We start from the raw sequence: 26,136 nt of genomic DNA, 5'->3' as shown, positions 1-26,136 counted from the left end.
CTCGTTGTATATGTAGAATATATACATACACACGTGCGGCCGGGTACAAGCGCGCCCTTATATATCGTATATATAACGCCGGCGAACGTTTACCGCGTCTTTGAAGCAGTTAGCTTTCTCTGCCTTTGCCGCGCTGTCGCTGTCGAGCTGTCGCTGCTGCTGCTGCCGCAAGCTCGTCGTGCTCTGCCATGTAATATGCCTTATACGTATACGCAGCAGCAGAGAGGGACAGAGAGAAAACGTATAGTCCTGTTGCTTTACATTACGTAAACGCGCGTGTGTTATACGCGCACAGCCTCCTTTTGAGGCGAGCATATGCTCACGAGCAAGCGAGCCTTGAATGTTATATATACGAGCGAGAGGGTGAGAGGGAGGAAACAAGAGAGAAAATATAAGACAGAGATAAGGGGAAAAATTTGTCCACCGTTGATGTATGCAAACGGCCGCAAAAGCCTATGATGTTAGTAGGTGAGCAGAGAGAAAAAAAATTGACTACGAGACGCGGGATTCATAAATATATATCATACAGATATAAGTGTGTCCGAGGAATTGGAGTCCCTTTTTTTTTTATAGTACACTTTTGTTTTTTCTCCGACAGTTTGACAGAGTAATTATGTATGGGGGATTGGTAGTATAACGCTGCGTATAACGTTGCGCGCGCGAGAGAGAGAGAGAGAGCTTGTACGAAGAAAAACCGAGAGAGGAAAAAACTTTTCTCATTTTCAATTTGAAAAATTTTACAAGCTGTCGGGCGTACTATTCTTTCATTTTTCATCCAACTTACCGTCGTTATATGTCCCTGATTTTCTTTTTTTTTTTTTTTTACCGACGCTATATACATATATGTATAAGTTCACATCTATTCGGTATTTCAACTTAATACTCTATAACTCGAAAAGCCCGCGCGCGCAAATTTGACGCTCAAGAGCTTTCGACTTTCTTATTGCATTTTTCTCGCGGTGAAATTAAAAAAATTTTTTTTTCCTCCTTCGTCGTCGTCGTCGTCTTCGTCGTCGTCGTCGTCTTCGTCGTCGTCGTGGAGTCCACAAAAAGTGCACGCACGAGAGAGACCTCGCGTTCGTTCATTCGGTAGCTCGTTAAATTATATCATCGAAATGCGCAGGTGAGGTAAAATTTTATTTTTCGTAATATAGGGAAGAACCGCGTATTTAAGACCTAAATTTATAACATGCGAGTACATGCGTGTGCTGGGCTGGGGTGTCGCAGCAAACATCGAGCGGCAGCAGCAGCGCGTGTAGCGCGACGTACAGTGTGCAGTATGCAGCTAGTGTAAATACACTAAAGGGGCTATATACAGAGGAATAATTTATTAGACACCCGCGTATTTGCCAAGCATTCCTCGAGCCTTGATACCAATTGTATAGTAACGAGTCTAATTAATGACTCTTCCTCGAGAAAAGCCCCTTACCTCCCCAGAGACGGAGAAAGAGAGAGAGAGAGAGAGAGAAAATGAAATGTATATATTGCAACGGCAACGGTGATATTTTACGCGCGCGAATTTCGATTCTTCGCGCGCCAAATTGTAATGCGCAATCGGTATAATTGCGAGCTTTTATATTCATTGTCATATGAAACGAATAATGAGTTATTAACAATTACGTACAGATTTATCGCGTCGCTCGAGTCCCGGAATGATTAATCGGATCCAGAGGAAGAAAAAAAATGTTTCCAATTAATAGATGTGCAAACAACACACACACACACACGTACACAAGAACGAACGATAAACTAATTTCTCATTGTGCGCGCGACAGGCGTACATTATACGTATTTAACGGCGCGCAATCTCATTTATCGAGCTTATTATACTATGCGGCATCGAAATCAAATTTTCATCTTACTTCGGCTGATATCGTGTACATATATTTTACACTTCGCTTCGCGAGCACAATACATATGAAGCGAAATCTGTGTTCACCCTTTGCCGTTTACATAAATTACCCTGCGGTAGAAATCCTCAACATTGATAATATGACTTGGAAATTATCATTTAAAATGTTTTAAAATGCATTACTATCAATTAACTCGAAGTATTTTTTTGTTACAAGTATGTATTATAAATATTAAGCGCATTTTAAATGTCTTGAAAATGTAAATTCAATTGTTTTATTAAATTCAGATCAGTTGTCAACCACTGTATGCATACGATAATATCACCTTGAACTTCCGCCAATAGATGGCGCGTACCTTTAAATCTGTAAACCTGCAAGTGGCGAAGTCAAAATAGATGTATAAGTCGAAGTACGGCCATCGTAAGATCTACCATGAACCTCTCACACTTACTCCAAATTATTTCGAGTAAACTGGACCCTTTATATTTTTCTGTGGATATAGTACAAATGCACGCAAGATACATACAACCAATTCGGCTGTTTAATACGAAATTACTCGATCGAATACTTGATTAATACGTCGAATTAATTAATCGGCGAGTTGGCAATGTATACAAAAGCTCGCGTATGCGCGTTGTAATTGTTGAACGATGAAAATGACCGACTTGTGTGTGCGTGTGTGCTTAGGCAAAATTAGAATTCCATCGCGCTGCGCATTGAAACTTTAATAGAAAATTCATGGAATTGCCGAAATTGACGAATTACGCGGTTAATAACGGAAACTCGCAATTGACAATTATGCACGTACTTGATTTTTTTGTCGGAAATAAATACCACGATAGACGATTAGATCAATAGATAATCATTACATTAGCCGCACTGAAAGCAAACAAAAAAAAAAAAACAATGAACATCCACAGCGGCGATGGGCAGATGCATGAGCACACCTGGACTGGTAGAGTCGCGCGGCCGCATACCGCTCGAGGAGATGATGGTGTCGACCCTCGACGTGCACGCCACCGGCGTCGGCGGCGGACCTCCTCTCTCCGCCTCGTCGGCCTTCTCGCCGAATCCCAGTCCGCTGGGCTCGAGATCGGTGGGCCACCAGCCACTGCTGTCCTCGGTTCAGCATCAGCCCAGCCTGCTGCGCAACAACCTGACGACGACGACGACGACGATGACGACGCCGGCTCACCACGTGACGCTGACAGACACGCCGAGATCGGTTGCGGCGATGGCAGGGGGTCATCACGGAACCGGCGGTGGTGGTGGTGGCTTGAGAAACGCCGCCGGCGTTTTAGGCGACAGTCCGACCAGTCCTGCGAGTAGCGTGCACAGTAGCGAGGATCCGAATCATAGATTACAGCAGGCAGCCGCCGCCTCGACCGCTCGACACTCGGGTGAGTTTTGACTTTTCTGACCACCCCGTTCCCCCAAAACCCCTCAAAACTCCCCACAAGCTATTGTATAGGCCGTAACATTGTGTAATAAAATTAATAATAACGATGAATAATGATACTCGGAAAATTTTTCGAAAATTGATCATTTAAAAACTCGTAAAATTAATTATACCCAAATCGCGTTATATCGCATTGAACGCGCGAGACGGGCTGCTTGTAATTTTGACATTATTATTCCAGCTCGCGCTCGTAATTATCACGATCGATGGCGCGCCGGAGCTTTTTGATTTTCGCGCGTAGTACATTATATAATATGTTGTACAAATAAACGCTGGCGCGCGCGCGCGGGTTGTGCGTAGCATTTTCACGCATCGAAACGCTTCTAAAAACGAAATGATTGCAGCGCGCCATCGGGTGCAGTAGCAGCAGTGAAAGGCCGCGTTTCAAAATTTTCCATCGTAAAATCCGAACGCAAACGTTACATTAAATATATATATATAGTATACGATGTATATGTATAATCAATTTGTGTGTATATAGTTCTGTATATACGCGCGCGCGAGCTTGATTCAATTTCCAGCCGAGTCAGCCTCTAGCGAAGCGTAAAGTTTTCCCTATTTTATTGTATTACGTACGCCAGAGCTACGTCGTTAATTATTTAGACGTATTGCATTTTAAACAGCTCGCGTACATATATATATATAGGCTATATAGTATATACATATTATAGAAACGCGAGCTGCATTTAATATATGTATATTCTCGTGCGCGCGTGCATGTGCGCAGATAGTAAATAAGCCATGATGTAAACTCGATATTGTGTAGCTATATGCCAGGCTCTTGCTCTCTCTCTCTGTCTCTCTCTTTATATTTCTAAATGCATAATTCAATGTTTCTACGTGCAAGTCAATCAATGCTACTATACAAAATGTACACGTGTCAAATTATATTTGTTTTCGAAATCAGGCATCGCTTACAACAGCACGACGCAGCTTCTGAGCAGCGCGTCGGTGGCCGAGGGAGGCACCACTCCCGTCCAGCAACAGCAGCAACAACAGCAGCAACTGTCTCAAGCCGCGGGCGCCTACGGTGCCGAGCCTCTGCTCGCCGAGATCAAGCGTCTGCGCGACCGTCTGGTCTGTCTCGAGGCCGAGAACGCCTCGATGAGCCTCAAGCTCAATCAGAAGCAGTACGAGGTCGAGAGCCGCCTGGCCGAGATCGAGATGCAGATCTGCGGCGGCAGCTCGACCTCCAGCATCGAGGACAACGAGCGCAATCGCGAGAGCATCATTTAACGAGAGACCGGGCCGCGTGCGGAGGAGCGCGGCGCCTGCAGCAACAACGACAACGGCAACGGCAACAACCTGGTGGCGGCGACGGCCCGGGGTCAGGCGCGGCTCGACCGTATACGGCGATACCTGCACGACCAGACGGTACGAGAATCGTGTGTGTCGCACTTTCGAGGATGGATATTAAATTTTTTGTTTTATTTTTGGATATATAGAAAGAAGAGCAGAGTAAACGCGAATCATTGGCGCACGCAGCGGACGCCGACAGCAAGTCGATCGGCAGCCTCAGCCAGAGGCTCTTCGACAGCGACGACGACGACGAGGACGAGTGTCCGACCAACGAGGCGCTGCTTCTCGGCCTGTACGATCATCATCATCATCATCCTCATCATCGTCGAGAGTCCAGTGCGTTGTTGGGCAGCAAAGCCAATCTACTGCTGTGCAGCGAGTGCGACGTTCCAGGAGCGACGAAGACGACTACGACGACGACCAATAAGCCCGGACTGCTGATGACGCCCGGCCGTTATCACATCGACAAGCAGCAGCAGCAGCGCTACCAGGCCGGCGGTGTGAGTGTCGCAATTGATTATTATTATTATCGTACCCGCCGCGCAAAATTACACAATATGATATCACGCTGACACGAATTCGTCGTATTGTGCGTTGTTTAGCGGAAGCGCCGATTGCAAGACCTGCACAATAAGCATCCGTGGTCGATGGACTTTTAAAACGCAAAGCGCATCGACTCCGTCGCTTATACACGTGAATTAAGACTCTCGAAACACACACCGAAAAAAAAGTAATACACGTTTTCACACGCTCGATCGTGTATCACGCACATAAACGGCGCACACGCGCGCAATCGAAAGTACGTAAAATTATTAATGAGCTGTATGTAATGATAATAACTTTGTTGTCTCTGATTGTCTGTAATATACTTTGATATTATATAACCCTGTGTGTGACTCTCTCTTTGATTATACATCGATGGTTTGCTATATCGATTTTTCGATATTTTTTTTGTACAAATTAACAATCGCGCCCTTTGCACAATGTTAACAGCTCATAATTCTACAATTTATCATTGATACCTATGTGTAAGTTTATATTCGATCTACTTTGGTAAATCCTCGTTCGTCGATGTTTCATTTGTTATTTTTTTCAAAACTTTTGCCCTAGAACTCGTTTTCAAATTGACGTGTTTCACTTGTACAAATATTCTCAACTCCGATATTTGCTTTAATTTACATATTTTTGTGACATGGATTTTAAAACTATCTCTAATCGTACTGTACATACACACGGTTACCACAACTCCATTATTCCCTACATCGAAACGATTAACCCGTACTAATAATCCGCTTTCGATGAAAAACAGGCACTTCACGGCCAGCTGGAACGCGAAGACTCGTACGACTCGTCGGCGTCCGTCTGCGTCGAGTGCGAGGACGCGAAGCTTCAGCAGCAGCAGCAGCAGTTGGAACTGGAGCAGTATCGGTGTCCACACTGCGAGTCGTCCGAGACAGACGACACCGATCTCATATGCTTCAGTTGTCAGGCCTGCATGAGCAGCTCGAACGCCCCCACGTCGACCGACGACGAGGACGCCAACACGGTCGTATCGGCGCAGGTGGATTCGGATGTCACGCCGACGACGACGACGATGACGACGATCTCGAGCGAAGCTGTCGTGGTCGGTCAGACGCTGCCGTCGCTGCCGATCGCCGAGCGTCTGGCGACGATCGTCGAGGCGCGCAGCAGCGACACCAACACCGCCAGCGAGAACGACGACGATCAGAGTGGCCAACAGCAGCAGCAGCAGTCGGCGAAACGATTCTTGAGACCCGCCGCTCAGGCTAGCTTTTTCACGCATCTGATCGTTCTATTCTTGTAAATATATTATAATTCTTCGTGACCATCTTGTAAGCGATCACCGACTCTTTTTTTTTCTGTTTAAATATCTCGATGTTCCGCTTGGAATCAATGTTCAATTCTCTCATTTTGTTAACACTAAAATCTACGATAAATGAATGTAAATACTCACAGAAACTGCCAAAAAAACAGCGCCAAAATGCAATTACTATAAACATAAACGATATTTATCGAACTTTTAGACGTTTTTTCCAATTATGAAAATAAAACGATTCACGAAGTAGATAATCCGTAAAGGGTGGGCGTAATGCGACGAAATATTTCAAGCTCAAACTCAATAATCACAGAGATACATAAATATTCCATTGAAAAAAGTCTGAAACTACGAGTTCCACGATGTGAAATCTATACGATACAACTTTGAATTTTTAACACCCCGTTAGGGACCAAATAAAATTACCGACGAACTCGGATTAAAAGTAATGAAAAGCAAGTTATAATGTGGCTCTTGTATGCCCAAGATCTCAGAGCAATTTTAAAAGGCAGGCATTTCTAAGCTTTCGTTTCTCTCAGAATGAACACAGAAAAAGATCCTTACGACTGAAGCTTACGACAGAATTTTTAAAACGCAATATATACGCATAATAAAAAGTGCCAGGTCGATGAATATTTTATACGAATTTTGTAACATACATTTAGACGTTCAATGCCAAAGGGAGAAACCGAACATCAATTCTGATTTAATGTGCCAATTATTTGATTTAACGAATAAAATCGATGTAACGATATGATATATAGTCGCGCAAATAATACTGTAATGTAAAGACGATTTTTAAAACAATTTTTCAAAAGTCATGAAAATGTAACGTTTCGATCCCTTCGGATCATAACGATTGAATTTCTCCTCATTAATTATACAAAATTAATTGTCGATCGTAAATTAGTAAGCGAATTAAATGAGATGCGAACCTGCGATTACAAATGTACATAAATAGCAAGTTTAGTGCGTGTAATAGTTGTTTGTGAATATTTTAAATAATTACGATTTTCTCTTTGATAAATTTTTATAAATATTATAAATAAGAAACATAATATATTGAATCGCATATAAACTACAATGTATATGATAAGTAAGTTTTAAAATCACATTTCTAACGTACGAATAATTGGTATTAATCAGTCATATTTTATAGCAAAAAAAAAGAACTTTAATGAGGAAAAAGCATTTTTATGAAATGGTAAAGCATCACTTATATACCTTTCAAGAGCACGTCTACTTCGCAAATAAAGTTTTAAAAAATTTTGTGCAAAACTCAATTTCAGTAAAAAATCATCTCAATAAACGATGCCAAGGATAAAATTTCGATGAACCCAATATTAATATAGCTAGATTCGATTTAGAGCATCAAAAAGCTATATTACATATAAATCGTCGATTTTTTAAGTAATAATAAAAGTGAACAATAAAATAACAATAAATGCACAGTCAACATCATCATCACATTGCTTGATACTTTTATACAAATCTTGCTGTTAAAAAAAAACAAAATGAATGAAACCGATCAATACTCCAATTAAAATTTCCATCGCATTATCACTCATTAACCCTTCGAAAATTTGAATGTACATCGTTTTATGAGTGAAACTCTACTTATCGAAAGTTATGAGCGATGGATCTCTTTTTAAATTATAAAATTAATATGGTGGCTCTATAAGTTTACGGAATGGAGATTTCACTTAGAATTATATTGAGAGACTGTTGTTTTACGTGACTGTTATCATATAAATTATCATTTTTATTAAAATTTTTAACGAAATGGTTAAGCATTTTAATAAATTGAAAATGTAATCGAATTTAAAAAATCATTTTTTGATGTAAAATGATATTAAAAGAAAATATACTTAGCAATATGAATGAAAAACTTTATTCTAAGTTATGTTATATGCATTTAAATAAGAGTTTATTATTCTAGTATTAGAAACATATTGCTTTAGGCTATCACTTTGTGAATTAATTAAATCGCGTATTGAAAAAAAAAAATAGGCGCCGGATTGTTCTTGTTACACAATGTAAAGGAAATACATGTTTTAAAATAAAAAATTGCATACTAAGAGTGAAAATTATTTAGAAATTAGTTTTCAAGTTATCAAATTTCAAATTGGTTTCAAAGCCACTCTTTGTAAATAAACGATCATTAATAGATAGGCAAAGACATTAGTGAACGGAAGAAAAGAAAAGTACTTATGGTATGGATAATTATTATTAAATCATTATATTCAATAGAAAAAAAGTGCACGTTTACGAGGTGCAGACAAATGTGATGAGTGCGACGACGAACATAACTTAGAAATAATTATGAATTTACTTTGCGTTAGTAATTTTCTCGAAAAAGCCGTTATTATATGCATGCTATCAATGTTGTGTTTTCATTAATATTGTGTAAATGATGTGAATAGGTGTATATCATATAGTTTCTAAAATTAAAAAACGCGTTATATCCAAAGAACAACGAGTACCCAATAATTAAATCGATTAGAGTTATAGATAACGCAAGAGTGTGTCTCTTCATATTTCGCTCCAATCATTAGCTTTTTTCTTACACTCGTTTCCGCAATATTAAGCATGTTATTTGTAATGAAAAAAAACAAGGAAAAAGATTGTAATAATATCTATCAATGCGAAACGTATGATAATATATAAGGTAAATCGCATATTATAACTTTTCAAACGAAACACGTACTTATAAAACATTTTATGAAAAATTTTATTTTACAAAAACCATGCCAAGAACCTAAAAATTATAACAAGAAAGAAATACATTTAACATATTTATTCTTATTTCGTAGACAATAGAAAATGTTACTTTGAACCATGGTAATTTAGTTAATAAACATAAGATGATTTAAGAAGGAAATAAACAAAAATTGCGTCATGTCCGAAGACACCTCTTATTACTACAAACTATAATGAGAGCAAATAATGTTGTACGAGGTTGAATGTCTCGCTGTAGCATTAAATGTAGAAATTCAAAGTTTATAAATAGAAATCGAAGAAGTGAAAAAAACAATGCAATCTTGAATTTATTGATCCAATTCCTATGCATGATTATATTAAATTTATTAAATATTAAATGACCATTATTAATTATATTAATTATTAAAATGTTTAAATTATCCTTAAATTTATGATTATTTTAACTCATCAATTTTTCGGTAGAAGTTATAATCATTCAATTAAGAGTTAGTTGTTTACTCACAAAGGCAAATGATAAAATTGATCGAGAAGTGCGTTAAAGCATAATGTTTGACAGTTAATTATCACAAAAGTAAATTCAATAAGTCTATTGCATTTTGATTTTATTTCTGAGCAAAGCCATTTTTATTAAATTACTTCAATTCAGTAAAATTAATTTAACATTCATTTTACCTCACTCATATCCACTTACAAAGTAACATTTGTATCCTTAACATTTACTAATTAACATCTTAAACCATCTTCGATTACACTTTTTATATCACTGTCCTGGTTCAGGGTAAATTCTTTATGACGATTAAATAAAAATTTACTGAACTTATATAAATAAAGTTGATATTTTCCATCCTTTGGAGTCCTATGCTTATTTAATCTAATAAATACAAAAATGATGACAATTTATAGAAGCAAAAAATCTTTAGAAACTAAACATAATAGTTTGTAATATTGATAAATTCCCTAACATTTATCAGTTTGGAGCTTATGGATGTACTGCTTATAAATTAACAATATGGTTTTATTATCTAAATGCTTCAGTATATTTTCACAACAAAGATACGGTAGACACATTTGGGTCAATAATTGCACAAGATTAGCTTCTCTTGCTACCTGTTCGAAAAATACACGAATCAAACTTTGAGTAATATGACCTTTTATAACATGATGGATAGGAAAAAATATTTCATCAAAATCTTTTGAATTTACTATAAGTGAATAATCACAGAGTTTTAATAATTGGTATGTTTCACTCAGGCTTGAAGAGCATAAATCAAAGAGCGATAAACTACTATTAATCATTGTATTTTTGGCTTCAGCAAAGCCACCTTTAACTTTCTGTTCATCTATAGAGTAGCCTTGAGAGGAATCAAACATCTGCAATTTATCTTGAAGATAATTGCGTATTGCTGGATCCAAGTACATTTGTCCTATTCTTATGGTATCCAAATGGTTTTTAATAGATTCATATACGTCCTCTTCCTCTATCATGTCTCGTACTTCTTCATTCCCACGAATGAATTGATCAATTTTGCCTATATAGCCTGATGAAAAAAAAATTATTAATCATATATTTCTTGTCATTCAAATAGTTTTAAAAAAGATGAGTTTTTTTACCTAGTTCTATTTCATCTGATAAAATGCTGATCAATTCAATTTCATCAAACCCATTAAAAAATTTCATGACAGTCAGCTTTTGACAATTACTCATAAGAAATCCTTTTCTCTTTAAAAGTGCTATGATAGCTAGAAGATTTTGAGTCATTTCCAAGTTTCGTAAGGTTTTGCTACCAGGGTCTAATAAACCTCCTTGGAATTTCACAGCGTCGATGCAGGCACCATGTTCCAATAGAATCTCAACTACGTCATAGTTGCAGTACGAAATAGCCACATCAAGTGGAGAATTTCCATCGTGATCTTGAATGTTGACATCTGCTCCACGTTGTAATAGCATTTTCACTACCTGAATAACAGTAGGATCACTTTTTCTAAAATACATTTCTTCTACATTAACCATGCCTTCTCCATCGATTTTCCAACAAGGAAGCAAGTGTAATACTGATTTGCCTTTCTTGTTTACATGCGCTAAATCAACATTATAATTCAAAAGCATTTCTAATGCTACTTGTTGTGCTGGACACATACCATAAGCTTTATCATAAAATAGATTCAATAGAGGACTGTTACCATCTTCATCTTGTGTATTGACATCAGAGTTATACTGAAGTAACACTTGAATAGTCGACAACCAATAACTGTGATTACGAATTGGTAATTCCAACGACATTTTTAAGCAAAAAAGATTCAAAGGTGTGAAATCTTGCCATATTTTGCCATTAGGATCTGCACCATTGCTTAACAGCATAATAACTGCATCAATGTTAAACGAGTGAGTCACAGAATGTAGTGGTGTGGAATCATCAGCGCTCAAGTGATTCACGTCAACGCCTTGATCTATAAACCTTTGCATCATATCAACATTGCCACATAGGCAGGCCATATCAAAATGTGATAATCCTTTTTTATTGGTATAATTCACATGATCGTATATGTTGAAAAGTAAACCCACAACTTCTGGACGATCTTCTTCGGTCCTATAATAACCCTTGTTCGCAATGTGAATTGCCGTTCCAGTTGACTCGTCGAGACGGCCGACTTTTATGTCAGCTCGGACGAAATATCTCACGATTTTGAAACATCTCTCTTTGACAGCGCGTATTAGTATCCAATTGAGATCCATGGAATTCATATCCACCAAATCTTCATCGAAAAGCGAAACGGAAAGATCGTCGACGTTGTTCACGCTGTCGCACTCTCGCTTCATGTTTTCGAAGAGTCTCTCCTTTGCACTTGGGGCATTCATTGTATCTATTGTATGTTATCACACAAGCAGATGCACTTTTCAATTCGATGAGAATGTGGATTTCACACTTAACAATGGGCAATTTTCACTTTGCTGTGGAATCACTGGTCACGACTTGTCGACGTTTGATTATGTTTCTTTGCGACTATGCAGCGCATTGGCGATTGACGGTTGTATTGTAATTAGTAAGGCCTTCCCGAATCCCGGCCGCCGCTCGCTGTTTGCTTAGAACTACACGTACTTCCGTTTGTGGCGCCACAGGGAAGATCTTGTAAATTCCGAACTATTATGAGTTTAATATGCAATTCAATTTATGACTGCGGTTTGAACCTAAGTTGATTCTATTTGTCTATGTATCTAAATTTTTCTGCGCGATTTACTTGTTAGTTGTTAGCACAAGAAACTGGACTTTATTATTGATGAAGGATGATGATGAACTCAACTATAAATCTTTATACCTAGTGTCTTTCCGCGTGTGGCGCCTCAGAGAAGATCTTGTGAGTCCCCCTATTATGTCTCATATGAGCGTAAAATCAAATTTACTAGATGGGAATTTCCAAACATCAAATTGAAATCAGTTTGGTTGAATCATTCGTTATCGAAAGGAACATCAAAAAGTTATTTCAGAATTGTATACATATACTTAAAAAGTTTTTATTTTTTTATTCGTGTCTAAGCGCGACGAAAGCATCAATGAAGATGTAAAAAGAATTTTTTTAGGTCAAGAATATAAGGAAAAGTATTTATTTTGAATAACAAATTTTCAAGATTCCTTTTAAAATTCGTGCTTTTTTTAAAAAAAGAAGGCCAATTAAGTTTATCAAATAATAAAAAACAAATTATTTATTGTCGATAAAGTAGAAATCTCAGACAAATCTCCGTCTTTCCCCTTCCTTTTGCCTCTAATGCCATCCAGTCGTGTAGCTGCTTGAGACGTTATTTTATTTAGAAGTTTTTTCACACGTATAAGTGAAAGTATATGTAGACGTTTTTTACATATATCAGTGGAGGGCCCCGTAGGTAAGTGGTTAAGGCGCTAGAGCCTCTACAATTATCTGACCTGAGACATCTAGAGGTTCAAGGTTCAATTCTTATACGGGGCCCGATGGCGTTCAACGTTGGATCATCGTAGAAACGTAGTTGGATCTTCACAAGAAAATCAAGGTCAATGAAAGAAGATAAACAAATATAAAAAAAAATGAAAAAAAAAATAAAATGAAATAAATGTAATAAAATAAAAAAAAAAAATTTTTGTTTATAAATAATTGAAAAGTTTTTATTTTTTCATCGTTTCAAAAAAATTTTTTTTCAAAAATTTAATTTTAATCGACACCTCATTTTTTTTACGAGAAGTGTTTTTATAATTGAATGAATTATTCGAATCAGAATCGGATAGTTTAATTGAAAAAAATAAGTAACAATACATGTAACTGAGACTGAAATCATATTTTAAAGTGAGATTGACTCGTGTGACTATATACAAAAAAATACCGATGCCAATGTATTGGCAAGTAGCTTCCTCATACTTTTTTTTAACTTGAAAATAATTTGGAAATATTAATATAATCATTTCTAATTTGTTCACAAAACAGTTGCAATCATAAATTATTTCTGTTGTGGAATCAATTGCCAACGTTCTTCTATTCCTTGATATATAATTTTTATCAAATTATTTTCTATGACGTAACAATTAAAGTAGTTCCTGAAAAAAAAAAAAATTATTTTCATACCAGCGGCCCGAAATTGACATTTTCCCTGCAGCTGCTCAACGCGGGAAGAGCGATTTTCGAGCCACTGTGTATGAATAATAGTATACAGCGTGCCGCGAAAAAAGAAAGCCCCAGAGCACGTGTTTATCGGCCTCGGCTTCGCCTCGGACACTAATTACACGTACTCTGGGACTTTTTTGTTTTTCGCGGGCTATTGGAAATATTAATATCACCTTTTCTAATTTGTTCACTATAATTTCTAAGTTGATTCTATTTGTCTATGTATTTAAATTTTTCTGCGCGATTTACTTGTTAGTTGACGGCACAAGAAACTGGACTTTATTATTGATGAAGGATGATGATGAACTCAACTATAAATCTTTATACCTAGTGTCTTTCCGCGTGTGGCGCCTCAGAGAAGATCTTGTGAGTCCCCCTATTGTGTCTCATATGAGCGTAAAATCAAATTTACTAGATGGGAATTTCCAAACATCAAATTGAAATCAGTTTGGTTGAATCATTCGTTATCGAAAGGAACATCAAAAAGTTACTTCAGAATTGTATACATATACTCAAAAAGTTTTTATTTTTTTATTCGTGTCGAAGCGCGACGAAAGCATCAATGAAGATGTAAAAAGAATTTTTTTAGGTCAAGAATATAAGGAAAAGTATTTATTTTGAATAACAAATTTTCAAGATTCCTTTTAAAATTCGTGCTTTTTTTAAAAAAAGAAAGCCAATTAAGTTTATCAAATAATAAAAAACAAATTATTTATTGTCGATAAAGTAGAAATCTCAGACAAATCTCCGTCTTTCCCGTTCGTTTTGCCTCTAATGCCATTCAGTCGTGTAGCTGCTTGAGACGTTATTTTATTTAGAAGTTTTTTCACACGTATAAGTGAAAGTATATGTAGACGTTTTTTACATATATCAGTGGAGGGCCCCGTAGGTAAGTGGTTAAGGCGCTCGAGCCTCTACAATTATCTGACCTGAGACATCTAGAGGTTCAAGGTTCAATTCTTATCGGGGCCCGGTGGCGTTCATCGTTGGATCATCGTAGAAACGTAGTTGGATCTTCACAAGAAAATCAAGGTCAATGAAAGAAGATAAACAAATGTAAAAAAAAATGAAAAAAAAAATAAAATGAAATAAATGTAATAAAATAAAAAAAAAAAAATTTTTGTTTATAAATAATTGAAAAGTTTTTATTTTTTTATCGTTTCTCGCGTCTCTCGTAGCAAACATCCATCTGACAGCAAATTTATCTAATCTTTCATTAGTGCTAGTTTCATCAATTCGAGGTCACGTTTCGTAAAGTTTATAAAAAAACCAGCAGCCAACATTTTACAATACGCACTCTCTATTTACAGTTTTAAACGCAATGTGAAAAAATTCACATGCATGAGCCAAAAAATATGCGTATAGTAATTAGCAGTCATCTAATAATTAAAAAGTATAGCCAAAACCACGACAGTGATCAAAAGGAGTAATAATAGTTCATAACGTCCGAAGTTCAAATAATGCAAATCATTTCAGCACAATTTTTATTAAATTTTAGAAAAATGTATGTATGAGTATACTTATCACATGCTAGATCATTACATCCTTATTATGACTTCGTGGACTGTTTTTTGGTGCTTTAAGAAATTCAATTTTCGTTTGAATTCCTTCTCGAATTTATCGCATCCATAATCTTTGCAACCTTCGTGTACTGTCCTTTGGTGTATTGTTAGTATTGATTTCCGTCCAAATTTCTTCTTGCATTCGTCACATACGTAATCTTTCCGACCTTCGTGTATTATCTTTTTGTGCTTGAATAAATTCGATTTTAGTCCAAATTTCTTCCCGCATTCGTCACATACGTAATCTTTTCGACCTTCGTGTATTGTCATTTGGTGATTCAACAAATCTGATTTTCGTGTAAATTTCTTCTCACATTCGTCACATACGTAATCTTTCCGACCTTCGTGTATTGTCTTTTTGTGCTTGAGCAAATCTGATTTTTGTGCAAATTTTGTTTCACACTTGTCGCATGGGTAATCTTTGCGACCATAGTGTACTGCGTTTCGGTGTTTGATCAAATTGCCTCGCATTCCAAATAACTTTTCACACTTGTCGCATGCGTAATCTTTTCGACCTTCGTGGATTATCTTTTTGTGCTTGAATAAATCTGATTTGAATCCAAATTTTTTCCCGCATTCGTCACACACGTAATCTTTCCGACCTTCGTGTATTGTCCTTAGGTGATTCAACAAATCTGATTTTCTACCAAATTTCTTCTCGCACTTGTCACATGCGTAATCTTTGCGACCTTCATGGATCATCTTTTGATGTAAGACCAAAGTACATTTGTGTCCAAACTTCTTCTCGCATTTGTCACATGCGTAATATTTGCGACCTTCGTGTACTAGATTTTGGGGTTTTTTCAAATTGCCTGGTTTCTCAAATGTTTTCTCATATTTGTTGGATGCGAAATCTTTGCGAGCCTCGTGGACTGTCTTAATGTGCAGGAGCAAGCTCTGCTTATTTCCGAATCTCTTCGCGCACTTTTCACACAAATGATCTTTGAAAAATTCGTGGAATATTTTTTTGTGCTTGAGTAAATTTGATTTATTTTCAAATTTCTTTTCGCATTTGTTGCACGTGATATTTTCGGGATCTTTGTGTACTAATTTTTGGTGCGTAAGTAAACTCGATTTTTTCACAAATTTCTTCTCACATTGGTCGCATGAAAAATCGTTGCGGCTTTTGTGTTCTGATATTTGGTGTCTACTCAAATGATTTCGGAACTCAAATTTCATTTCGCACTCGTCACTTGCGAAATTTTTTTTATCATGATGAATTGTATCTCGGTGTGTTATCAAGCTTGATTCTAGTGCAAATGCCTCCCGGCAAATATCACAAACATATTTTTTGTCTTCCGAAACAACAACGTCGTGTTTATTTAAATTATTTTCCAAGACAACTTCTTCTGAGTTCTTCTTACTTTTATCCATTTTGTATCTTAAATTGAAGGATGAATTTTTCTATTCAGTTATGGAAATTGAACGAATAAAATTTATCTTTTGGTATTATGACTAATTTCATCGGGAAAGAAAACATTAAAACTGATTTATTTTGATCGTAAACATGATTAGTGTGTCAAGGGGCTGTGTCAAAATCGTTTATGATTATATTGTTTACAAATAATTTGTCAATTTATCTGATTATACTTTGTTCTTATAACATTTGAAACAATTTAAAACTCTAACTTGATGGCGATTTCTTCGAGAAATTTTTGGTCCTTCTAAAACTAAGTACTATCAAATTAACTCTCAAGAGGCATAATCGATTTCACGAAAAAAAAAAACACCGAACAAATAGATCCTTATACAAATTCATAATGAAAAATTTTGATGTCTATACCAAAATTTCCTGACCCAAGTCATGGCGTGATTAGCGTGTTTCATAATCTGACCCTGCACATCACGTCGTCGCTCCAGCGCAAAAACCGCACTCATAAACTCTAGATGCAAAAGGATTACAAATATTTTTTCCCCTCAAAAACTATCTTGCATTAAGTATCCGAGTAGTTGAGGGGAAAGGTAAAGAGGAATTTTTGCGCCTAATGTTGCTTTTAATAATTTAAAAATATATCATCTCTAGTTACTCCCTGAAAAATTATTTTGCACAATGGAGAGGATTACTTCAAACTTCAGAATAGCCTGAAGCAAAACAATTTGTCCGTAGAAAAGACGAATTTAACTGTACATCGCCTGAAGCTTTTTATATATTGTTAAATGTGCATCAATTGAGCTGCAAGCAAAAGCTAAACGTTTCGGCCCAGCTGCAAAAACTAAAAGATTAATTCCTGCTAGGAGCTAGGAGATCCTGCTATGAAGTAAAAATATATAGCCTCAGAGCATACGTTGAACTTCCTAGACACGTGTAATGTATTATTCATTATTTTCTTTCGTCAAAGCTAAAACGAAAGAAAAATTTTAGTTGACTATTTTTTTCATTATTCTCGTTCTCAGATTTTACTCGGAATTATAATATAGTCGTAGAATTTATAGTCGTAACGATAAATTTTCATGTCTTTCTTAATTTCTATTTTTATTTAGATTCAAATTGAAAACCATTTAGTTACCCAAAGTTTGGTTTACGTGTAATTTGAATGTTTTGCAACAATTCTACGTTATGGAATAGTAGCAATTGCCTTAATTCTTCACAATATGTATCGACAAATCAATTAGTGTCTTTACAGTCATTCATCAAAAAACTATTTACTTCATAGTTTCAAACTTGAACCGACATCAAGGCTGCTATATATGACATGGTTGTTTTTACAACCTGTTGGAAATTTCACAAGTGTGAATACGAATCATTTTTATATATTTATAGGTACTTACGTATGTAACCGTACTAAAATTGACCTGGACGCCCAGACAAGCCGTCAGGCAACAAGGTCGTAAGGCTCGAATCATCATGACTAATAGTAAAGATCTAATTTTGGGTTTGAACTCGTACCAATGGTTGCTATAACTATTTGTATTAAGGATTAAATTTAAAGCGAAATTTCATGAATTATTTTGATTCATACCATGCAATAAGAATATTCTCGCTTGCATTTTTCATCTGTTGGCTGGGATAGCATAAGCACATGAGTAAAATTTTACACCCTAGATAAGCCACAAACATTTTGAGGGCATTTAAAAACATTTTTCTCTTCAACTGAATAACCATCTGCGACACAATTTTTTTCTAATTAGTGCTGTAGCACACAGACATGATATTTTTACTTTGAAATATTATAGCGCTGAAATTTCTCTAAAGGTTGTGCTTAAAATTCTACGTATAACTGAGATATACAAAAAAATAAATCACATTTATCTATTTAAAAATTTTCACACAAAATGATATTAACTGTAAATCCTGAAAGGCTCATAGAAATTATGATGCCCGTTACAGTTACAAGAATGAAAGGCCCTGAAAAATTATTGAAGACCTGAATGAAGATACAACAGAAAAATTATTTAAAATGTTTTTTGAGTTAGTGAGGTTTTTGTTTCATTTCAATTAATGTAAAAATTTTATCGTCAAATATTTCGTGAATTACAGTTAAAACTATTAATTACTTAACTGTATGCAGTTTTTATGATCGCTAATTCTATTGATTACTTTTCTCACAAGCCGCAAATCGAACGAGCAACAATTGGAATATCTTTCTGAAGTTAGTTGTTGATTTTGTAAGGTTTCAATTTGAATACTGTCAAAAATATTTTAAATTGTCAATTTTATGTAATCTTTCTCAAATAAAAACATTTATGTGAAATTTTTTTTGCTGTACCCAATAAGCTTAAATCTTTGAATAATGTAATAACTAAACGTAACAAATGGCGCTAATAATGATGCGGTTATCAAACCTACTTGTACCACACACATTGTTGCGTAACTCAAATGAAAGAAAAAAAATTCGTCTTGGTCGATAAAAAATTCGAACTTGAAAAAAGCTTTTTTTTTTGTTATATCGAAAAATCAGGGATAATATTACACCATTTCCAAAATAAACACCAAATACCACACCTACAATAAAAATCAATTAATTAATATAGTATAGAATGAAATTCTGATTTCAGAATCATAAAAAAAAATTTTTTAAAAATTCCATGAATTATAATTTTTATTTTTTTTTGCTGGTGGAGAAGTAAATTAATTAGTCATTAGAGTATTTGTTAAATTAGCACAATTACGTTTTGACACTCACAAGATTTTTTATAAATCTTTTAATTTTACTTACATCCAAGAGCTATACCAATTTTACATCCTTTGTGTATGATTTCAAGCTTAATCATTTTATTGTTTGCATCTTTCAAATGATCATATTCGGCGAAAAGATTCATCATAAGAATCCGAATCTTTCAAAAAAAGAAAATTATGTACTTTGTCAAAATTTAATTTTTATAATTACTTACTTTCTTTTCTTGCACTATACATATCAAATATGCTATAAAAGTGCCTGACATAGCTATTAGTTGAAATAAAGTCTCAGTGAAATCTGCGAAACCTAAAATGTTTCTTCTTGTGATCAAAAAAGTTACCTGAAAAAATAAACTTGATTGGTATTCTTAAAAATTCTATATTTGAAAAGAAGCTAGATAATAACAGAAGCTTGGAACAATACGAATGCGTTGAATACGAAAAGTATTCTTCCCCTATGTTTTGATTTTTTGTTCTGATAAGGCCATATAAAAGTCATTTTCATAATTTTTACGATAAGATAACAATTTTTTTGGTAAAACTCAATCATTTCCTTTTTTTTATTGCTTGAATAGATTCTAGCCATTTCTATAGAATTTCTTTTGTTTTAAACCGCAATAAAACCGTGTACAAACACAATAAAATGTAACGATATAGATATTGAATTATTTGACCATTATTATCAATTACTTTTCAGTAAATAAACTTCACACCTTTGCGTATTGAAAAAAATGTTTACGACTTAGTTGTTTGATATGCTTAACATTAATTATACAAAGTAATGCAGTAAATTGCTTTTAATTCAAAAGAAAGTGAATTTTATTCATTTGTATAAAAATGACCTTTTATTTGAAAAAGAAGGTTGTCAGGTATACTTTATCGATTCTCTTTTCATTGAAATTTGTTACAATAACTCGTGCATTCACTGAATTTTTCCCATTCTCAATTTCACACTTCAGAAGAAAAATGTTATATTCCCTATTTTAATATTTAAAAAATAATTAGTGTTTTATTTTTAATTTTTTGAGTTGCCAATACCCTTTATTTTATTATTATTGCATAAACTATCGATTTTTCGTTCGGTTGAAATGGTTTTTAGAAAAATTAGCGAATTTGCGTAATCATAAAAAAAAGGCAGCTTAACAATAATAAACAATAACAAATTTTCGATTTATTGGGAGCATAATAATTTTAAGTATTTTGTACGTAGCATTGTAGATATAGATAAAAATTGCTATCTCTATCGCAACGAGTTTCCATTTTGTGTGCCATTAAATCTCGTTTTATTCAAAAATCATACTTGAATCCGTAGAAATGTATAAACTACTATAAGCCAATAACAGAAACCTGAGCCTATTCCGCCTTATGATTCAAAATCAAAATTTAGTATACTTTCTCTTCAATCATGCTCGCTTGATACAAATTCGGCGTCGGAACCGCTTTTTCCCCTTCTCTCAAAGGGGATGGACGGCTTGTGCAATTCCAATTGGTTATTATAGAGTGTCACTATGATTAAAATAATAAACGGCTGAATATGACTAATAACTCCGCCCGAGGCCACTCTCTTTTCGACACCGATTCCACCTATACATATTGAGATTGGTCGGAATCAAAATCTCGTATACCTTCTCTTCGATCATGTTTTCCTAATCCACGTGAAACAGAAAAAATCACATCTTCGGAACTGTCTTCCCTTTTCTCTTGAAAATGGGATGTTCCATTTAAAGTGAGCAGTTTACAAACGTTGTTATTGGGTATTTGAGTTGCGTTACGGGACTCTCTTATGAAAAAATTGGCGGCTCAATATGGCAGAACCCCCACCTACCACAACTCTCTTTTCGACGCTTACTCGTATTATCTTTTTAAAAAGTCCGAACAGTTTTTAAGCGTTCTGATTGGTAGTTGAGCGAAGCTGTGGAATGTATCGGTTTTTTCGTCATTGGTCATACTCAGCGCGTTTCGATCATGTTTCCGCGACGGAGGCGTCAACGATTCACGAAACAAAACATGTATAGAGTATAGAGTCACGCAAGGCGCGTAGTGCCTTAAAGTGGCTAGCTATAGTACAGTATTATAAGTAAACTCTTTCATTTTTAATGTAAACGACTTCTGGAAAACGCATATATAGTACCAAAAAATACTCATTCACTATTCTTATCGTCATAAGAAAAAAATAATCTAATCGTATATTTTATAGCTTTATCGAATATGCGATAATGATATGTTTAACTTACACTCTTGACCAGTAAAGTTCTAAAACAAAAGCATTATCGGAGAGTTTAGTCCGCATCGGCTATTCTCCATGTGAGATATTTTCACATTCAACCGTCGAATTTGATGACTTTGAAAATATAAAAAAATGCACTATAGAAATAATTGGGTAGATTATGAGCCGTATTCATATTTGCATATAAATAAAAGAATTTACTGTTCAGAAATTATCATTATAATTAAAGTCATTTTTTAATTAATAAATGGCCCCTCAACAGACCTTTGAATAACGTAAGCTATTGTTATAAAACTTAAGTGATAATCAGACGTCAACATTACAGCCCATTCAATAATTAATAATTCGAATATTATTATTATTGTTCATTGTAACTTTCATAAAAATTAAATTAAATAGCTCAATGCCGTCACAGAAACCAATATTAAATAGCAACATTTTTTACAATTGTAACTTTAAAATTATTACGGATAATAGGACATTTTTCACCGAATTCTAAATTCATCAGCAACTGAACATTCAATAAATTATTGTTTAATTGTTTAATAATTTTCACACTATTTCAAATTACTCAAGGTAGAGCCGAAGAGAGAATCTCAAACCTTTAATATTCATGCTAAACTACCATTTATCACACTACGCTCTTATTATATTGATTACCTCAAAAATAGCTCGAAACATTTTCGATCCATAATTTATTTTTTCATGTTTTATGAATGAGATCCGATTTTTCTTTATAATTGTTAGGAAAATAAGAAATAAGTTTGTTGAATTCAAAGTTTCATGGTTCTTATTTATTATTTATGGCATGAACAATTATTCGTAGTAAAATATTTCGCTTTTGCACAGTTTCTATGTAAACAACGGTTATGCAAGCTATACTTTTCTCATAAAAAAGCAAATAACATAATTGTTTATTTTTAATATTATTATTATTATTATTATTTTTTTAATGGCAATCGTTAACTGAAAAGTAGTGATTTGCTGAAAATTCTAACGAATATTCTTCCAAACGGCTATATAGTTCCTTTAAGCACTATTGTAATATTAAAATTAGGATCGTCAAAATTTCGTATCAAAGATGTTTTTAAAGAAAATTAAATTACATGGATTTCGGAAGTAATTATCTTTATACTGGCTGTAGTTAAGCTTGAGTCATTGGTGTTAAATACGACGAAAAAAAAAATTGGAATGCTATACTAAAGGTATTCAGAAAGATTAAAAAATTGTTTTTGTGGTAAAGTTTTGCGTGGTACTCATTTAGTTAATATAAACTCTAGTTTCAATTCATATAATATTATTATATTCGTTTATGAAATTTAAATGAATGTGAATTTTATATAATGTTTCGATTCATGCATTCTTCTTTTTAGTATTTCTACAAATGTCTCGTATTAAAAAAATATTATTTCAAGTGTGATTTGCATATCCACCTAACGCCATGTTAAAATTTGCAGAATTGATCATAAAACGTAATTATGAAACGCATAATTTAGCTAGCAATGAAAACATGAAATAAATAATTATAATTATATGTTCCAACGAGCCTACTATACTCATCTCACAAGAAATATGGATAAAAGGCTAGAAAATCTCAAACCTGGAAGGCTCTTTTCAATGGAAAGTAATATTTATTACAATTTTCACCTGCTCCGCCTCATGTGCATTGACCCTTATATGAAAGAATCATTGAGACTGCCAGTCAATATCATTATATTGACAACTTATTTATTAACTATACTGATGACAGTGAGTTCAAGTTTGATAATAAGGTTGAAATTCGTACTTTTTTTTAATAATCGATTTTAATTAACATTTAAACTTTATTATTTTAAATATTTTAGATCGTCGTTCTCGTAAAAGCCATAATCAAAAATGAAACTAATATCAACTTAATAATGGAAATGAGTTTTACCTGTATATTTACCGTAGATATGATGTCATATTATATCATTTTATTGAAATACAACAAAGAAGAAAGTATTTCATCATCAATTAACGCTATTAAAAATTATATTTTATTTAAAAGTATCTTCTTCACAGGCGTATTCTATATATTCAACTATTTTAGAAAATTGGTATAGAATAAGAAAAAATAATTGGAAAACACTTATATTGCGTCAAACGAAAATAGCAGCTATCATAAGCATTTACTACGCAGGCAAGTCTCCCTTTAAAAAGAAAATTTGCAAAATACTTTACTAATTTATTCATTCGTTGCACGAGTGTTGAGATGATTAAAGAAATATTTTAATTTTCTGTAGCTGGTAACGTGATGTCAGTGATGAGCTATACAATTGGTCCGGTTGTTATTCCATCTATTTTAGATACTCTCAAATTTAATCACACTTTAGAAAAACAGTTACCTTTAAATTTTGATAAAACTTTTTGTATCGAAGAATATTTTTATTTGTTGTTGGCAATCGTGATTGTCATCAATGCTTTGATGATCGTTGAGTCGGTTCTATTACTCTCAGCAAATATTATGATAATTAAGTACCTCGAGGGATTATTCGACTTCATGAGGTGAATATCATTAAAATTATTAATTTATTAAATAGACTTAAACAAGCAGTACTTGAATTTCTTATAGTTATTCTGTGAATCATATGTACGATAATTTAAATCCTATAATGATTAAAATGTCGATCAAAACATCAAATAAGGAAATCCGTCGAAATATCATTAATCTTATAAAATGTTATCAACAAAGTATACAGTTGAGTTAAAAAAAATTAACTATATTTAAATTATATTTAATGGAAATTTTTTACGTATCGAATTTTCAGAATATTTAATTTGTTTTCGACATTCACTCGATATAACTATTTCATCGTTGTTCCTCAAATCGCACTGAACATAATATTTCTCGGGTCCAAGGTAATTATTGTGATTAAAAGCAAAATTATGAAAAAACAACATTAAAATTCAAATTATCGCATTGCATTAATTATTTTCAAGGCTCTTCTGGAAATTTCACACGATTTGCAGTTGTTTGGAAGGCTGATCATAATTTGTTTGGCATCTTTTTTAGTATTACCAGTACTTATCTATCCATGCCAACAACTAATAAATGCGAATGAAAGATTCCGAAATGAATGGTAATCATTGCTCAAATTTTTTTCAAGAAATTAGATGAAATTAATGTTATATAATTTCAGTTATGCTTGCAAATGGTATAAATTTTCTCCGGAAGCTAGAAGGTTATTATTAGGATTAACGTTTAGAGCCTCGCACTATTTTGTTCTAAAAGCTGGACCAATAATATCAATGACAATGGAAACATGTAGTACCGTAAGAGCAATTTTATCCTTCAATATCTTCGAAAAAATAGTACAACTCAATCAAATGCGTATAATTTCAGATCTTAAAAACTTCATTGACGTACTTGGTTACTGTTAATAAAATATACAGCAGTTTCGGTGAAAAATGACATTATTATATAATATAAAATGTGTATGCGCATCGATTACAGTTTATTATTCATTGGAGTGCATTATTATGACTCTATTTTGAGAAATTTATATTTAAATTGCTAAATCATTGTAAAACATTCCATAGCTCATTATCAATTTTAATATAATAATAACTGTCGGAACTATTTTCGAAGATGATTGCATCAATCTTAATGGACATATGACAAAAAAAATTTACTGCATTGGAATTTTAATATTTATTTATTGATTATAGAAACACTAGTTTAAAAGTTATTGTCCATTCGTTCTTATAAATATTATTCATTATGCAATAGTTGCTTATGCACCACATGCATTATGAATTAAAAAAAAATTATAGGTATTTGTTAGGTTGTACTGGAGAGTATAGCACTTTCCGGCTAAGACGTGAATTTTCGTGATTATAAATAATAATATAATAAAATGAATTCATTTTGATGCTCTTAAGGTCGCCATAAAGCCTTTTGGCAAAATATTTAGTAGAAGTTTCAGAAAACTGAATTGAAATTTTGATTTTTTGGTTGACTTCTATATCTCCTTGATTCAAATAAGTTTGATACAAAAATATGATAATTATTTTCACCATTTTTCCACTCTATATGAAAGAAAATTCATGGGGTTCAAAACGTAGAGGAAATTATAATATGTTTTATTATTTTATTTTATCTTGATATAAAATAATAAGCTGCTGCATATTCTCACGTAGAAGATACGAAATAAATATGAGTCTACATAAAATCTCTATTCTCGAGTAAAAGAAAGTCGAATCGAGAAGAATCGAGCATCAAAAAGAGAAAGTATCTCGAGTACATTTCGAAAAATCGAGTTGCATCGACGCATCTCGTTAGTGCGCACGTGTAGATGCATGCCCGACAAGTGGCCGTCTATGCGCCGCTGCCTATACAGTCGACAGTTTATTTTCAGTCGTCACCATATACAGGTTACCCAATAAGTTTTTCACGTGCTTCAAAGTTCGAAGA

General features: G+C 34.1%; 4 protein-coding genes across 4 annotated transcripts in view; 2 read left to right on the top strand and 2 right to left on the bottom strand.

The window, feature by feature from the left end:
- The window catches only part of LOC106656392 (potassium/sodium hyperpolarization-activated cyclic nucleotide-gated channel 1-like), a 93,044-nt gene extending 87,803 nt beyond the window's left edge, over positions 1-5,241 (top strand). Inside the window, exons 11-14 of the mRNA XM_014377343.2 lie at positions 2,774-3,253; positions 4,220-4,686; positions 4,758-5,111; positions 5,214-5,241. Of these exons, the coding sequence (XP_014232829.1) occupies positions 2,774-3,253; positions 4,220-4,548 (809 nt within the window). The 3' untranslated portion in view covers positions 4,549-4,686; positions 4,758-5,111; positions 5,214-5,241. The remainder of the gene's footprint in view (positions 1-2,773; positions 3,254-4,219; positions 4,687-4,757; positions 5,112-5,213) is intronic.
- Positions 5,242-10,126: 4,885 nt separating this feature from the next.
- On the bottom strand, positions 10,127-12,146 carry LOC106656391 (ankyrin-1-like). The gene is made up of 3 exons (XM_023459968.1): positions 10,781-12,146; positions 10,373-10,707; positions 10,127-10,276 (listed from the first exon to the last, which is right to left on the bottom strand). The coding sequence occupies exons 1-3, from the start codon at positions 12,024-12,026 to the stop codon at positions 10,127-10,129; spliced, it is 1,731 nt and encodes a 576-aa protein (XP_023315736.1). The 5' UTR covers positions 12,027-12,146.
- Positions 12,147-18,013: 5,867 nt separating this feature from the next.
- On the bottom strand, positions 18,014-18,723 carry LOC111693890 (odorant receptor 9a-like). The gene is made up of 4 exons (XM_023459967.1): positions 18,642-18,723; positions 18,318-18,460; positions 18,127-18,259; positions 18,014-18,067 (listed from the first exon to the last, which is right to left on the bottom strand). The coding sequence occupies exons 1-4, from the start codon at positions 18,660-18,662 to the stop codon at positions 18,014-18,016; spliced, it is 351 nt and encodes a 116-aa protein (XP_023315735.1). The 5' UTR covers positions 18,663-18,723.
- A 4,550-nt stretch (positions 18,724-23,273) lies between these two features.
- On the top strand, positions 23,274-25,134 carry LOC106656390. Its single transcript, XM_014377341.1, has 8 exons — positions 23,274-23,450; positions 23,546-23,681; positions 24,101-24,227; positions 24,295-24,420; positions 24,491-24,581; positions 24,663-24,802; positions 24,863-24,995; positions 25,066-25,134. The coding sequence occupies exons 1-8, from the start codon at positions 23,274-23,276 to the stop codon at positions 25,132-25,134; spliced, it is 999 nt and encodes a 332-aa protein (XP_014232827.1).
- The last annotated feature ends 1,002 nt before the right edge of the window (positions 25,135-26,136 follow it).

This window comes from Trichogramma pretiosum, unplaced genomic scaffold (genome assembly GCF_000599845.2).
Source record: "Trichogramma pretiosum strain Unisexual culture from Peru unplaced genomic scaffold, Tpre_2.0 scaffold10, whole genome shotgun sequence".
Classification (NCBI taxonomy): Eukaryota; Metazoa; Arthropoda; class Insecta; order Hymenoptera; family Trichogrammatidae; genus Trichogramma; species Trichogramma pretiosum.
This window is presented reverse-complemented; position numbering and strand designations above follow the sequence as displayed.